At 44.2% G+C, this 14,823-nt stretch overlaps 1 protein-coding gene across 25 annotated transcripts in view; it reads right to left on the minus strand.

The window, feature by feature from the left end:
• Nucleotides 1-335: 335 nt before the first annotated feature.
• Dtna (dystrobrevin alpha) overlaps nucleotides 336-14,823 on the minus strand; it is a 367,583-nt gene continuing 353,095 nt past the window's right edge. For 11 of the 25 annotated variants that reach the window (XM_075969214.1, XM_075969213.1, XM_075969211.1 and 8 more), the window contains 5 exons: nucleotides 13,600-13,689; nucleotides 12,887-13,052; nucleotides 8,977-9,109; nucleotides 6,820-6,868; nucleotides 336-4,215 (listed from right to left, as the gene is read on the minus strand). In XM_075969214.1, coding sequence (XP_075825329.1) covers nucleotides 6,851-6,868; nucleotides 8,977-9,109; nucleotides 12,887-13,052; nucleotides 13,600-13,689 — 407 coding nt within the window. In that variant the 3' untranslated portion in view covers nucleotides 336-4,215; nucleotides 6,820-6,850. The remainder of the gene's footprint in view (nucleotides 4,216-6,819; nucleotides 6,869-8,976; nucleotides 9,110-12,886; nucleotides 13,053-13,599; nucleotides 13,690-14,823) is intronic. The other 14 variants (XM_075969194.1, XM_075969195.1, XM_075969206.1 and 11 more) reach the window with 3 other exon arrangements.

The following is a 14,823-nucleotide window of genomic DNA, read 5'->3' on the forward strand; positions in this document are numbered from 1 at the left end:
AATCGAAGCCTGTCTAACTCACTCAAGGACTCTATCCATCTGCCCAGCTATTCCAAATATCTAAGGCAGGGAGGCTGGGCAAAAGATAGTAGCCTAATGAACAAATTAGGAATATCACCCATAACTCCACAGTTAGACTTTGATTTTTTTTTTAGCATTTTCTTTGGTATTTTTTCTTAATGGGAATATGGAAACTCTTTGCTTTAGCAGTCCAACATTCCACCGTGGTCCATCTTCCATATGTTTGGAACTCACCTATTCCCCTTCTTTGAGATGATTTCATATTGTTGTAAAAAAGGTCCATTAAAACAAAAGATAAAAACCCACAACATTATAGTGTTTTAAAAAACATTTTTAATGAAGAAATAATTTCATTCCAAAATATAGACACACAATTAAATAGTTTAATCACTTCAAAATATAACATGTCCCCAGGAGGTTCCAACACACACACATACACGCACGCACACACACATACACACAGAAAACAATACTCAACAGCAATATCAACAAAACAACATATTATAGTAGTTTTGTTACAATCCCAATGAATATTGTGTACTCTTTAGTGTTTCTGAATTGGTTATTTCAAATGGGGTCAAATTACAGTATTCACAATTTAAAATGTCTTATGTTGATTAGCTTCAAGATGCAATGAATGCTTCTGATTTTTCTTTCCATTTTTTGGTTCAAAGTAAAAATGCCCTGTCTTCTAAGGACACAGTGGAGTTCTTTGCTTGTGGTTCCTTGTGTGGAATCGAACCAAAGTGAACGCAGCAACCAAAGGTTGCCATATTTACAAGATCTATCTACACTTAACAGCCAAGAACTAATAATGGTGGACGAAGATGGTCAAAATAAGAGCAGACACCAGTGCTAACTTATATCGCAACAATTTGGCTCATGCATATAAGAAAATACATAGTATATATCACACAAAGGCCACAATCTTAATGCAATTCAGTTCACATTACTACTTACAAATGAACCTTCCCTGCCTTATTCTAGATCATACGGTAATCCATCTTCGTAATCTCCCACACGTCTCCCTCTGACCAACCAAACTTACCCCAACTTCCATCCCGACAAACCACAACCAATTCCTGAACCCTATACAGTAGATTTCACCCACCTCCTGACCACAGTGCTGTGGGGGAGGTTTGGCGGTGTTAGACCAGTGCTCGTTCATACGCTCTGATGGACATGGGTGTGCAATTCATTGTGGGATAAGAAAGAACAACCCCTGTGAGATATCGTTGAGAAGGACAGACAGGGTAGACGAAACCTGCTGGGTTTGCAATTAGAACAGGCCCCAAAAGTAAATTTGGAGAGCCAAGGAAAGAAATCCACCGACAATCACAAAACCCCAAAACAACACACGCCATTTTGTCTCGGTTACAGGATAGGGGTGCTTGAATCTGGTCTCAGTGCTGACGTGGAGCTAAGAGAAAGAAAAGGTGGCTGGTTAGTGAGAAATTCCTCACTGGTAGTGGTTTCCAGAGAGTTCCTGTAATGGCTTTGTACGACGGAGTCTAGATCATGGGATGGAGCTGCTTAGCAATGGGAGCCATGACAAGAGGGAAGGTTGTCAGGAGAATGGTTCCAACCTTAGACACACATTTGATGTAGAAAACCAAAGAAACGACATGGGTCAGCTCTGTCCAGTTAGTGGCTGAGGGCCGCCGGCAGGCTCTGAGATCTGATGTCGAGCTGACAGAAATGCAGGTATCTGGGATGTAGTGGTTTTCAGTACTGAGTATGAGGCACCAATGGCCACCTGCACCATCTAGAGAGGTGTGATTTCACAGAGGATGGGCAGGGGAAGAGATGAACGTTAAGACACACCAACAAAAACAGCAAAAAAAAAAAAACAAAAAAAAACCAAAAACCAAAAATCCACCTGTGCAAAGACATCAGAGAACTGTGCAGTTGTGAAACTTTGGTGCTAGCCTGTGCTCAGGGAATTTTGCGAGGCGGGTTTTCTCGAGAGAAATAGACAAATAACACCCAGGGACAGCACGGGGTCCTCTACTAATGCCAACCAATCTCTCAGCTATCCTCAAGGCAAAAAATTTTGTTTCAAAGGGCAGCCAAGGAGAAGGCTTCTGACCAAATGCAGAGGCAAGAGCATCCAACAGCCCTCTGCAGAGTTGGGCCAGGAAGTGAGTCATCAGCTGCTCAATACGGACTAGGTGTATGAGGTGGGAGGAGGCTTTTGCCAGCCCAGTGAGCAAAAATAAATCTGAGGTCCGCTTACAGCATTTCTTATTTATTCTGAACACTTCACCCCCTCCTTCAAGCCAGGGTCTCATGTATCCCAGGCTGGCCTTAAACTCACTATGTAGCTAAGGACGACCTCAAACTCTTGATCTTCCTGCCTCCATCTCCTGAGTGCTGGGATCACAGGCACGTGTCATCGTGCCAGGTTTACAGAGCTCTGGAAGTTTGAACCCAGGGCTTTGTGTATGCTAGGCAAGCATTTGACCAACTGAGTTACCTCCTAGCCTGGCTAAGGCTTTTTTCAGCCTTTGCTGTACAGCTCTGTGCAAGACCAGTGCTTTCTATTTTATAGCCTACTTCAGAATTGTCAGGAGGACTGATCAACACATGGATCACCAGGCCCAGACCCAAGAGTTTCAGATTCAAAGGGTCTGGGCTGGAGTCTAGGAAACTGCATTGCTAAGACTTTTGGGTGACATGAAGAACATTGCTGGTCTGAGGGACACACTCTGAGAATCATTGTTTTGCGGTGATGTTCCCTTCTTTCTTTTAGAAGAAAAACCCAGGAATTCCAGAGAGGCTGATAGCTTAAGACAGCTAGCAAGTGTCTGGCTTCTCCTTTTCCTTATACACGAGATCTTGGGATAACCAATGACTTTTTCATTTTCCCCAGAATCATTACAAGAGGCCCTTTTGAGGTCTCTCTACTGAGGGACCTCGTGAAGGACCATCCGCAGGCTCTTATCCTCTTGCCTTTGACCGTTCTTTCGCACACCAGCTTCACCCTGAGCGTGAAATCCCAATCCCACACGGAAGGGCCTGTCTCCTTTCACAGGACCACACAACGCCGCATGCAGAACAACAGGCGGTCAGGTAAGGCAATCGACATTCAGAAAGAAAAGCGGGTGAAGTCTGCAAGCGCACTTTAAGCCCATACGTTTAAAGCTGAAGGCCTCGGAACTAGCCGATGAGGGGACTTGTCAATGAGCGGTGTGGGGTAAGACATGCTTCCTAAGGGTACACTGTGGAGAGCGAGACCTGGAGGAGTGCAGAGAACGGGAGTCCGTGGGGTCTTATGGCACGTGTGGTTTATAAACAGCTTTAGTAACGAGTATTCCAAAACAAGTTCACAGTTTTTAGGAAGATCTGTGCTGATTTTAAAAACTAGATTCTATATCATTTGAATGTTTTTTTTCTCTCTCTCTTTTTAATATGATATCTATTTGGAAAAGTATTTACATTAAATTCTATGGCTGACTCACTAGAGTATCTTGAAGGAAAATAACCCGAAGTTGGAAATAAGCCCTCAAGAACCCATTATTCCTGGTGCTAGGTTTAAGTCATTTTTTCAGAGGGACTTGGAGACCCGGGCAGGCCAAGGACCCTCCTTGGCTTCTAGGTTCTGAGTCTGGACACTCAGAAACCAAATCCTATTGCAGGTTGTTGTTTTTTTCCCCTTCCGTTGCTGTGGGGGGAAAGTGTGTAGTATATAATAAGACGGGTCTTTACTAAAAATCTCAAAAAACCCAGAAATGAAACTTCTAGCTACAAACAGTATTAATATTGTCACTGTAAACTGAACGGGTTCAATATTGTGTGTGAAGGTTGAAAACGCTCGTCCATACTACTGTCCGGTGTAACAGCAGCAGGCTCTCAGCCGCCGGGTGTTTGCTCTGAACCAGGGATGAGCCGTGTTACAGGAGATGGAGTCGATAAATTGTCTAGGAACAGAAGTCTTGTCCCCCCACCCCCCTCTAAAACACACACCTATGAACTACACATCTTGGAACGGAAAGCTAGCTGCACTACAGGCATCGGAACACATCTTTAGGGGAGGGGGTTGCTGGAGGTGCTGGATGTGGTGGCTCCTCTCTCCGAGCGAGCGAGCGAGGGTGAGGCTGCTGCCACGCTGCTGTCTTCCTCCTCTCTGCAGGCGCAGCTCTCTCCGTCACCAGATGTCATGTAACTCTCATCATCTGTCTGACTATAGCTTGCCTGGGAATAAGGAGTGTGTATTTTTTTTTAAACAGGTGAAAACTGTTTCTAAGTAGCTTTGTGTCCCCCACCTTGCCCTTACACACATAGGCATACACACACACACACACACACACACACACACACACACACACACACTGTTTTTTCTTCCTATGAAAATCAGGGACCAGTGTCTTGGACACTGTGTGTCTTCTGGAAGATATGCTGCGGAGTTCTCTTAATTGAGCCTCCTCTTAAGGGATCCCTGGGGTACTCCTGAGGGTCCTGAAGCGTTCAAGGCACCCAATGGCTTACAACAGGCCCGTAGTCTGCCTTGAACACAGGAAGAGTCTTCCTGCTCCTTAGGTTCCATGTTCTGCCCTTATTCATGAAGGACTCTGTCTTGGAGACTGGTTGACTAATGCCAAGACAATGAACTTGGTTCAGGACCCTTGCGTAAGAGAGGCATGTGCTTTGGGATAATTTTGGTATTGCTGTATAGTCAGAAAGTCCAAACAAAAACATACTAATCATACAGGTCATTCTTGAATTGCGACTGTATCGACCCCATTGTGAACATCATAGTAGGTTAAAGGAGCTAAAGGTGAAATGTCACTGTTTTTTGTGGTGCCCTATAAGATTTTAAACGCATTTTGCTCAGCTGGCTGACTTAGCCACAGGCTGGTTTGTGTGTAGGCTCCTTCAGAATGCCATCTAATCAGAATATCTCGGGTAAATGACAGAGGGCACACCTGTTTTACTTCTCACTACTAGATTTCCAAGAAAGTAAAAAAGTTGGCTTTTAGGTAAAAAATAGAACCTGATCTAAGTTTTTTTTTTTTTTGTTTTTTGTTTTGGTTTTTCGAGACAGGGTTTCTCTGCAGTTTTGGAGCCTGTCCTAGAACCAGCTCTTGTAGACCAGGCTGGCCTTGAACTCACAGAGATCCACCTACCTCTGCCTCCCGAGTGCTGCTGGGATTAAATGTGTGAACCACCACCACCTGGCTTACCTGATCTAATTTTTATGTGGGTTTATGTAAGGCCATTTTATTACCTTAAAACAATGAATGTTTTTTTTCTAAGAACAAACCCTTAATATTTAGATAATACACAGAACAAAAACAAATAAATTGTTGGAGCTAAGAGGAAGAAAATGCTATTAAGGAACAACCTTTTCTTCTGGGACTAGATGTGCTATAACCAGAGTGAATATTTTCAGAAACAGCTCCTGGGACCCTTGTCTGCTGTAGTCACTGTGAACTGGGAGAGGGTGTGAACGCAAGGGAGGGCAAACAGAGTGTAGCTGTAAGGGTTCTTCTTACAGCTCAGGTCTGCCCATTTGTGCAATCTCACTGACTTGATGTGAACCTGGGGGTGCAGCTAGGGTGCTTTTAGTATTTGACCTGGTGTGTATCTATTACTACTTGAAACGCTGCTGAAAAAATATGTTCATTCCTAAAATTAGCAACTAGTGTTGGCAGGGTGCCTTATCGGCTATCTTGTAGACTCATTTGATTCCACGATTGAGAAGGATTATCTAACTACACTATACACAAGTCCTTTGGCCGGGCCAGCCTGACTGCTGTAGGAAGTGCACTAACTTAGGTTGTGACGAGGGAGCACCAAATGGTCATTAACTAGAACTAGAGAAGCCATCTAGACTTAAGGGACAGCGGGTCCCACCATCATTGCAGGAAGCTGAGTCCTGGGCTTGTTTATAAAAGTTGAAATAACAAGGTTGTTCTGAGTCCCGTGGCCCCGCTCCACTTCTATAGGTACTCATGGGAGCTGGCCCCGCCCCACCTCTGTAGGAGTGTGGCAGCTGGAGCATGTGGAGGTATGCATACATGTGCATGTCCACAGCTAGTTATGCTGTGTCAAGTTCTTTAAAACTGTATCCCACATGTCCACCTCCTGTATAATATCCTGATGGACAGAGGAAAGTGAAACTCATAAAGGATTAATAGTTTCTTTAAATTATGCTAAGTTTTGGTGAGATTCGTATTTCAAAATGGTTCTAATAAAATGCAGAACTTGATACTTATATCACGACACTCAAGTGATTTTGACGGTCAAGTACCAAACAGTATTTCAATGATAAAGAAAAAAAATGACTTGAGAATTTGGCCCATTACTAGGTAAATCTTTAGAGTGGAATGAAATAACCTAAATGATATCTTGAGTTAACTTTTATCACACTGAAATCCCCAGTGGATTTGAATTAGTCATCCTCAAAACACAAGGCTGCAGGATTTTCCCCCTTTGGTTGTGTTGTCCCTGGTTACAGTGTGCACATATGTTGTTTGGGGACTAAGGAGTTGACTGACATCCAGAGGTGCTGAAGTAGCTTGGATGCCATTAGTGATGTGGCCACAGAGAATCTGGTGCACCTCAGGAGCCATAGAAGTTTCTGTGACAACTGCCCTGAACAAAGAGTAAAATGTCAACTCCAGGGATGTCTGGGGGATTTACACAGGACTGGAATGAGCTCTGCACTTGAGGTGCCACTCTGAGGGCAGCAGGCAGGGTTCACACTACATCACATGGAAAGAGTGAACTCAGGCTAAGAGTCATCACAGCTCAGCCTATAGTGTCCATGCTTCCTCCCAAACAGCAGGTACTTACTTGAGAGGAGAGTGAGAAAGGGATATTGCATTCAACCTTGCAAGCTGACCTGTGGGTGACAAAGGACACAAACAAGAAAGGTGACATATCAAGTCAGTGAGGCAGTCAAGCTGGTGAATTATTTGGCTGGAAGCCATGCACAGAGACACACAGAGAGGGAGAGAGTCCGGAGAACGACAGAGGCATTCCATCTAGCCTGTCACCTTCAGCTTACACAGCCTTTGAAGAGAACCACTCCACCACACTCCAGGATAGGCAATGAGGGAGAGCACGTGGGCCCCTCCCCTGCTCTTTTCCTTGAGATCATCAAGCACCGAAAGGCAAGGAGAGAGAGAGAGAGGAACCGGGGATTTACTGGGCATGGCAGAACTTCAGATAGATCTTGCTAATAGAACCCCTTTACTTTGCTCATGTAACATTAACACATTAACTAATAATTCATTAAGAATCTAATATTTGTTATAGACTGGATAAAAGTCACCTAAAATGTATGAAGTACAGTTACTCTTGTCACTAATCCCCAGAAACTGAAGATAAGATTGAAGAACAGGGCCTGGCAGGCAACTCCAACAGGCCAAGTCGGACGTTGATGATCTAGCCACATCTCTCTGCTCCATGTGCCAACCCATGTGAGATGCGTACAGGACACCACCCCTTAGGCTTCCCAGAGACTCCCAGCCAGCTCTGTCCAAGGCTAGCTTCTCTCTAGGGAGGAGCCTCAGAAGTCACCAAGAACGCACACTCACCACGGTTTTGTAATTGGGTGAACATATTGGTAGGTGGCACAGGAGCTTGGCTCTACGGACTAATTATTATTGTTGTTCTTTTTAAATGGCTGTTTTCACTGTTTCTCAAAGGCAGGAGCTAGGATGAAAATGTTAAGCAGCACTACGTTCAGGTGAACTTGGGATCAGTTTCCCTGCTGCCGCCACCCTCTTGGGAACCGTTCAAGGCTCACTCTATACATAATACAGAAGCCAGACCCAGGTGACGCTTACTGAGTCTCTGGCTTTCACTGACAGGGTGAGAGAGGGCCATGGTGACTCAAGACTGTGGAAAAGGCTCCCGTGGCCATTAGACAATAGGTCTGATGAGCCTGGGGCTAGCTGGTCTCTACCAGAAAAACATCCCTGAGTCCTCCAGCATCCAACTATACACCCGAGAAGAAGCAGGCTGTGGAGTATCCCTGAGGGACAAACCATTACTGTTGGCGAGAGTAAGTAATGATATTATTCTTGGTGGCATGAGCTATGCTCTGTGAATTCCCAGATGGGTTAGTACACTTCAGCCTCTTTCGGTATCTACCTGTCTGCACCTTGCTGAATGGGGGCTTGCAGGTCCCTCATTGTTTCTCAGTAGGCTTCGTCACCTTCGCCCTTATGTTTGATGTGTTGCAGGCAACGAGGAAGTCAGAGACAATTCAGGGGGAGGAAGTGGATTGGCGTTTATTCATTTTTCTTGTGCCATGTGTTCTTTATATAATTACCGCTATTTTCAGCTTTTTATTTGATATGTGGGTTTCTATTTTTACATATGTTTGCATGTGTGTGTATGCATGTGCATAAGCTTGCTGGTCCATGTATTGGTACAAGCATATGGAAGCCCAAGGTCGATGTTGGGGGTCTTCCTCTGTTGCTCTCTGCCTTATTCATTGAGGTCTTCTAACTGAACTCAGGGCTCACCGATTTGACTAGTCTGGTTAGCCTGCTGGCTCCAGCGAGCCCCTGCTTTTATCTTCTGATTGTTAGGATTATAGGCTGGGCTGCCATGCCTACCAGATTCTGGAAACCCAAACTCTATCCTTCACACTTGCTTTGCAAGTGCCTTATCCTTGGAACCATCTCCCCAGGTCCCTACATTTTAATTTAGGAGAAAAAAAACCTTCTAACAATCTTGATATGTTTGTATTGGTTGCCACTATCAGTCTGCCAACATCACAAAGGCCCCTTTCACGGTCCACATCAGAATCTGGAAGAATAGACAGCTACTAGAGACATTTAACACATCACTGTATGGGATGCATGGACTGAGGAATACTACCAGAATATTCTGGAAAAGTAGCGAAGAAACAGGGAGGAAGGCCTGCATTTTCAGGAAGGGGGAAGGACCCAGTTGTGGAGGACCGTGGAGGGGCAGGGATGCTGCTGCCCCCTGTACCTGGAAGGCTTCGTCCTGCAGCTTCTGTTTCAGGTACTCCTCCATCTGCAGCTCAGTCTCCAGCTGCCGCACAGATTCGTTCTCGTAGTTCTCATCCTCGGGTTGAACGTAAGAATCCCCATCTTCCGGGACGCTGGGAAAACACAAGAGGTGTTTGGGAGGAGTCGTAACAGGAAAGAGTGGGTGGAATTCCTGCATCCTTTTTCACTTTATTCATGTATTTTTCCTGAGCTCCCCCAAATTCACTTTCATGTCTTCTTTGACTCAGAGGAAAACAAAAAACAAAACAACAGTAATAACAACAGCAAAAAAGTCTGAAGCTTGGAGAAATATATGATTAAAATACCTTCAGTTTAATCAAATTGAGTGAGGAAGTCATTGGCCGTTTATGTTTTTATAGGGTATACGGGAACATTAGGCCGTAAAACGTTCTATAGTCTTATAGTCTTAAACAAGGCAAATTTGTCTTTAGAGGTAATGTCTAGGTTCTCAACATGAGATATTTTTTTCTGAAAGGCAAGTGAGCCCTCTAGTGAAATAATGTTTAAGGAAATGTGTGCATGATTTAACTCTCTTTGTGTTGTACCACATGCTTAAACACTACACACACACACACACACACACACCCACACACACACACTCGAGCATGTGCACACACATATAAGCACATTTCATGGTACAATAAGCCTTATAATACCAATAACTTGATACCAGGATATTGCACCCATAGCTCTTGAACTTACAAATTTTTATTAGCCCTGGAGCCAAAAAATCCATTTTCATTGTTTACTTCCATGACAAAATAAGCAAATAAGATTGACCCCATCTAGTAATAGTAATGGGCAGACAAAGCCTATTCCTCCCATGTGTAAAGACTCACAGGGCTGAGCACAAGTTCACAATCTAAATCAAACTATGCTCTTGGAGCTAAAACAGTCCTTTTTTTTTTTTTAAATGCTGACAGCAAAACACCCTCCAAAGTGAAAAGATGGTTTAAAGAGAGGTTTTGGGGATGGGCATTAAATGCCATTGCCCATGCTTATCTGTGGGACATACTATGTTTGGAGGTTTAGGGTCAGCCTAAAACAGTCTGTGAGACTTCTATGAACTCTTCATTTTCAGCCACCAGATCATTTGCTGGAAGGTGGTGCTGGTCCCTGGCAACCAAGGGAGAGCAAGCAGGTCAGAAGTGGGGAGGCCTTTCATAGTCCTGAGTTTTAGGACTGAGGCAAGGATGCGTTGGATAGCTACTACAAAATGCATGATCATCAAAAGATACATATTTTTATATTTACTAGAAAAAAATCTGTCAGTTAATTCACCACTTTGAGTAATATATCAAGCAGTTGTCGATTTTATAGGCAAGGACAAGAAAACACCCTAAAAATAGAACCAGTCACACTGCCATTTGCAATGATGTTGTAGCAATTTGTTCTGCTCCCCCAGGCTGCTGTTTCACAGCTGGCTTTCAAGACAGGCCTCTTTATAACTCTGTAACTTCTGGCCTTTACTGGTTACTTAGGATGAGAGCCAGAACACCAGGACTTCTGCTTAGTTTCATCACAGGGCCTGTAGAGCAGCCCGTTTATCCTGTAGACTAGCTTGAAGTACTTCTCACATTAAGCCTCATCCTTGTCATGATTTTAGTGCTTTGGCTCTTGCCCACATTTATCAGAATGCTAGCCCCTAACACCCTACTTCCTCTTCTTCCTTCTTCTTACTTTGTTCCTTTCCCCTCTGGGCTCTTCAGCTAGGTCCCTAATTTGCCCTCATATCTGAGTTTTGGTTTCCTTTGCTGATGGAGGGACATGGCAAGCCTAGCGGGATTGTCACTGATGCTGCTGGCTTTGGTCAATAACATAGACCTAATCAGCCAGCTCTCCCTAGGGTGTTTGGTTAGGAGTCACACATTCTTAGAAACTGTTAGGAATGTTAATTCTTAGTCTCTAGCACAAGCAGTCTTTATTTATTTTTATTTTTCTATGAATGAGCAAAACTGTAGGGAATAGGCTGTTTGGTCCTCTGAATGACAGCCAACAGACCCTTCTCTTACTGGCTGTCTTAAGTGGGAAGCTACCAGCTAAGCAATACCATCTTTGGCAATTGGCCAGACTGCAATTCTGGAAGTCTGGCTGTTTTGAACTCTGTACCATTCATTACTCTGCAGGAACACCACTCCAGCAGTCAAGGATTACTGCAACCACAGGGGCTGCGAGAGCCACAATTCCTGCTTAGAGTACTTGCTCCAGTCACACATACTCTAGACAACTCCCAGTGGCTTTGGAAGACTCCATTCTGTGAACTCTGTAACACTAAATAACTCTGCTCAACTGACAACAGTGTTGGCTCGGGATGGAAACGGGGCAACCTGTCCTGTGACTCAGGAAAAACTCAGTGCAATTTGAGGCTCATGATTGGCTCATAAGGTTTGAGAGAAATATATTTATGCACACATGTATGTGTGTGTGTGTGTGTGTAGTCTTTCCTAGTATGGTCATCTGGAAGACATCACTCTTGGTCATTATCCCAATAAATGTTTCCCCTGAATGATCTTTTCCCTACTTATGGTTCTGTCATAGGTAGGATGGCTGTGTTGGCTGCATAAAGAACCCAGCCCTGCAATGGTAGCAATCCTAAGCAGGTGCCTAAGAGATGGAGAAAGTCACTAGGAGCTGAGGCTCTTGAGGAGCTCCAGAAAATGGCCAAGGGCAGAAGGCTGTGCAAAACTAAGGTAGAATGATGGTGGAAGCATCAAGAAGACGAGAGACAGGGAAGAAGCTGGAAGTATGGAAGATGAGAATCTGTGAAGAGCCAATGGCAGCAGTCACCACTAGGAGGACTGTAGCTCCAGAGAGCTGTCGTGGGTCAACATTTGAGGGTTCTGGCTTCATGCCTAGGAAGTATCACCATAGCCCCTGAGCATTGGTAGGTAAGACCAGAGCCTCACGCCTCTGAATCTGAAAGTGTAGTGTAGTGCCTTTAGTTCTCAAGGCTTAGAGCCTTGAGAATTTGTAAGCCAAGCCCTGAGCCTCTGGAACTCAGGCCACAGGTGCTTAGGCAGTTGCCCCTTGCCCATCCATGACTTCTGTTCATAGAGAGGTTTGTGATAACAGCCTCTGTAAATGGTTTCTGTAGGACTTTATACATATTTAATGAGCCAATCAAACTGGGTTCCTTTATAATGAGATTCCATGTGTTTAATGACGTCTATCTGATGCCATTCTAGCCTCACCATTGTCCCCTAAGTAGTAAACTCAGGAGACGTGATGACTTCTCTTCCAAAGTGACATATGTGCCCTGGGAGAATGCTTTCCCTCTTATTGACTACAAGTGACTTGAGACTTAGGGTTTTGCTTCCAATTTTACCATGATACAAATGTGGTATGCATTTACCAGAGACCACATTTCAGTTCTGAATTAATATTGTCCCCAAACAAGCAATATGTGTATGACACTGTTTTGTGATTTGGCATCATGGATAAGTTGCAGCCCTGTGTCAGTCACAGGGGTCAGAGGGCTCATGCTTGATTGACACCCTAGAGTGCGCTTGTCCACAGCATACTATGGCTTAGTTGTATTAGGTAAGTTTTTGACTTCCAGGAAGTTTACTGGAGTATGTCTTCAACAGAATTTGAGGGCCATCCGTGTCCAGTGTGTCAGGTGAGTCAGGCTTTCATTAAGCACTCATTGTTTTACATTACTGATACTTTCTGGAAATCGGTCAGAAGGAAGAGCCCCTAATACCAAACTTAAATGCAGCTCTCTTCTGCCTCTTCTGGCAGAAGGGGGAACTGCACCCTTTCCAGTTTTATTAATAAATTAATTAACTAATTAATTAATTTTAACTTTTAGAGGTCACCTACAAATTGCTCTCCAATTGAGAAAATGCTTCCAAGAACAAGATACTCACATGTCTCCGTGCATGGTACTTGCAGCTCCACCGTGGATGTACCCGGGTTTTCGGGCGTGGATTTGGGCTAGAAAAGCCTTTTCAGAGGTTGGTGATGGAACCAGACCTTCAAACTGAGTTCTTGAAAATTCAGAATCCACAGTACTTTCTGTTTCACTCGCCACCTCTAGTGGGCAGTGGAAGACACAGAGAGTCACCCCTTAAGAAGCCTATGACCCAGAAATAAAGGCCCGGACTCCTCAGGAAGCTTAGGGCCTAGAAACAATTTCCCAGGTTGCACATGCAGTAAAGTCAGGGCGCCAGACACCAGTCTTTCTTTTTTTCCTCTGAAATGAGAGTTGGTGCTTAAATGAATTAACTATAAAATAGCTTCTTTATTCAGGGCTGGAGGCTAAGGTGGTTAAGGGCACTTTCTGCTGTTGTAGAAGACCGAGTCCCATTCCCAGCACCCATGTCGAGAGGCTCACAATCACCCACAGCCAAAGCTGCCAGGAATTAGAAACCCTAGTCTGGCTTCCACATAGACAAAGCACCTGCACAGGCCCACATATCTACACACACATGTGCAGACACACACACGCGCGCACACACACGTTTAAAAATTCCTTTAAAATGTTAAAATCTCATTTTGTATGATCAGGTTTCCAAGAGGGACCCTGAGCATAAGGACCCTTCCACAACAAACCCACAAGGGATAGGACACCAAAACGCACCTGAATTCAGCTCTTTCACCAGCGAGGACATAGTGTTAGTGATGGAATCTGCGGCTACCAGCAAGTCATTCCTTAAATTCCTTCTTGAACCTTCAATAAAGAGGCAACAATTTAAAAATGATACAGCCTTTCCTTCCCCACCAGCTCTATGTTGCTCATCTGTCAGCTCCTCTGAAGACCTATAGCAACAACAGGAGCTTTGGTTTGTTCCCTGAATCGGGGGGGGGGGAGTAAACTAGCCCTGAGGTAAAAAACCCGGAGAATGACGAGGTTTGTAGATTCGTTATTTCCACTGGGAGGTTTTGAAAATGAAAGGGATCAGCATCGATAAGACATGGTTGGTGACCTGGCACAAGCTTTGGTCCTCACCATGAATCAAAAGGTGTGGGTACCCTATTGAGCACAACCCACATTGCCAGGAGAATTGTAGTTTTCAAACATCTCTTGTGGTCCCAGCTTTTACCTGGCGCCTGCCCTCTGAGCACACTTGTTGCTGCTCTCTGGCAGCACAGGCTCTGTCTCCTGCTGGGGCTTCCAGAGATTTCTGATCCCTGGACTGATACCTTTTGAGACTGGTACACCGTATACAGAATGCTCCCAGAGAGGGGAAAAGGGTTGAGGATTTTTGCCACTGCTCTTAAGATACCGGGCAGAGGAATGCCTGGTATCTTAAGCTGGACTTTTACTGCTGGAAGGTAATCCATGGTAGAAAAAATTATTCTTATATATCAGGCCGGTAAGGGCTAAATGGGTATTTTTAGGGTGGCATGGGAGTGGGTAAGGTGAAGATGGAGCCAAGCATTAATTACCATGATATCTTTGGAAGAAAGGGTTCAGGATTCCAAATTTGCCACTTACAAAAAAGTTACATAGCATGAGTGTCTTACGGACCAGGGGGTGCCCGTAAGTGACATACCATTGTCATTTCTCACAAAGTACCATTAAATAAATGAATAAAGCAATAAATATATTTAAATTAGAAAATCAAAGAGTCTAAGTAAAACATTAATCATAATATAAAGCACAAGCAGATTTAACATACTGTAGGTCTTTAAAATCTGGTTTAGGTGAAGGACACTTTCCCTTTTAAAGATTAAAAAAGAAACATATACTGTGAATTATATAGGTAGCTCTTGCATGGTATTCACGCTTAGATGAACCTTGATAGGGAGCCTCCATTTTCCATCACAGAAGCAAGCAGTCTGCTAGCTTTACCCATTGAAA

This window comes from Microtus pennsylvanicus, chromosome 4 (assembly GCF_037038515.1).
Source record: "Microtus pennsylvanicus isolate mMicPen1 chromosome 4, mMicPen1.hap1, whole genome shotgun sequence".
Lineage (NCBI taxonomy): Eukaryota > Metazoa > Chordata > Mammalia > Rodentia > Cricetidae > Microtus > Microtus pennsylvanicus.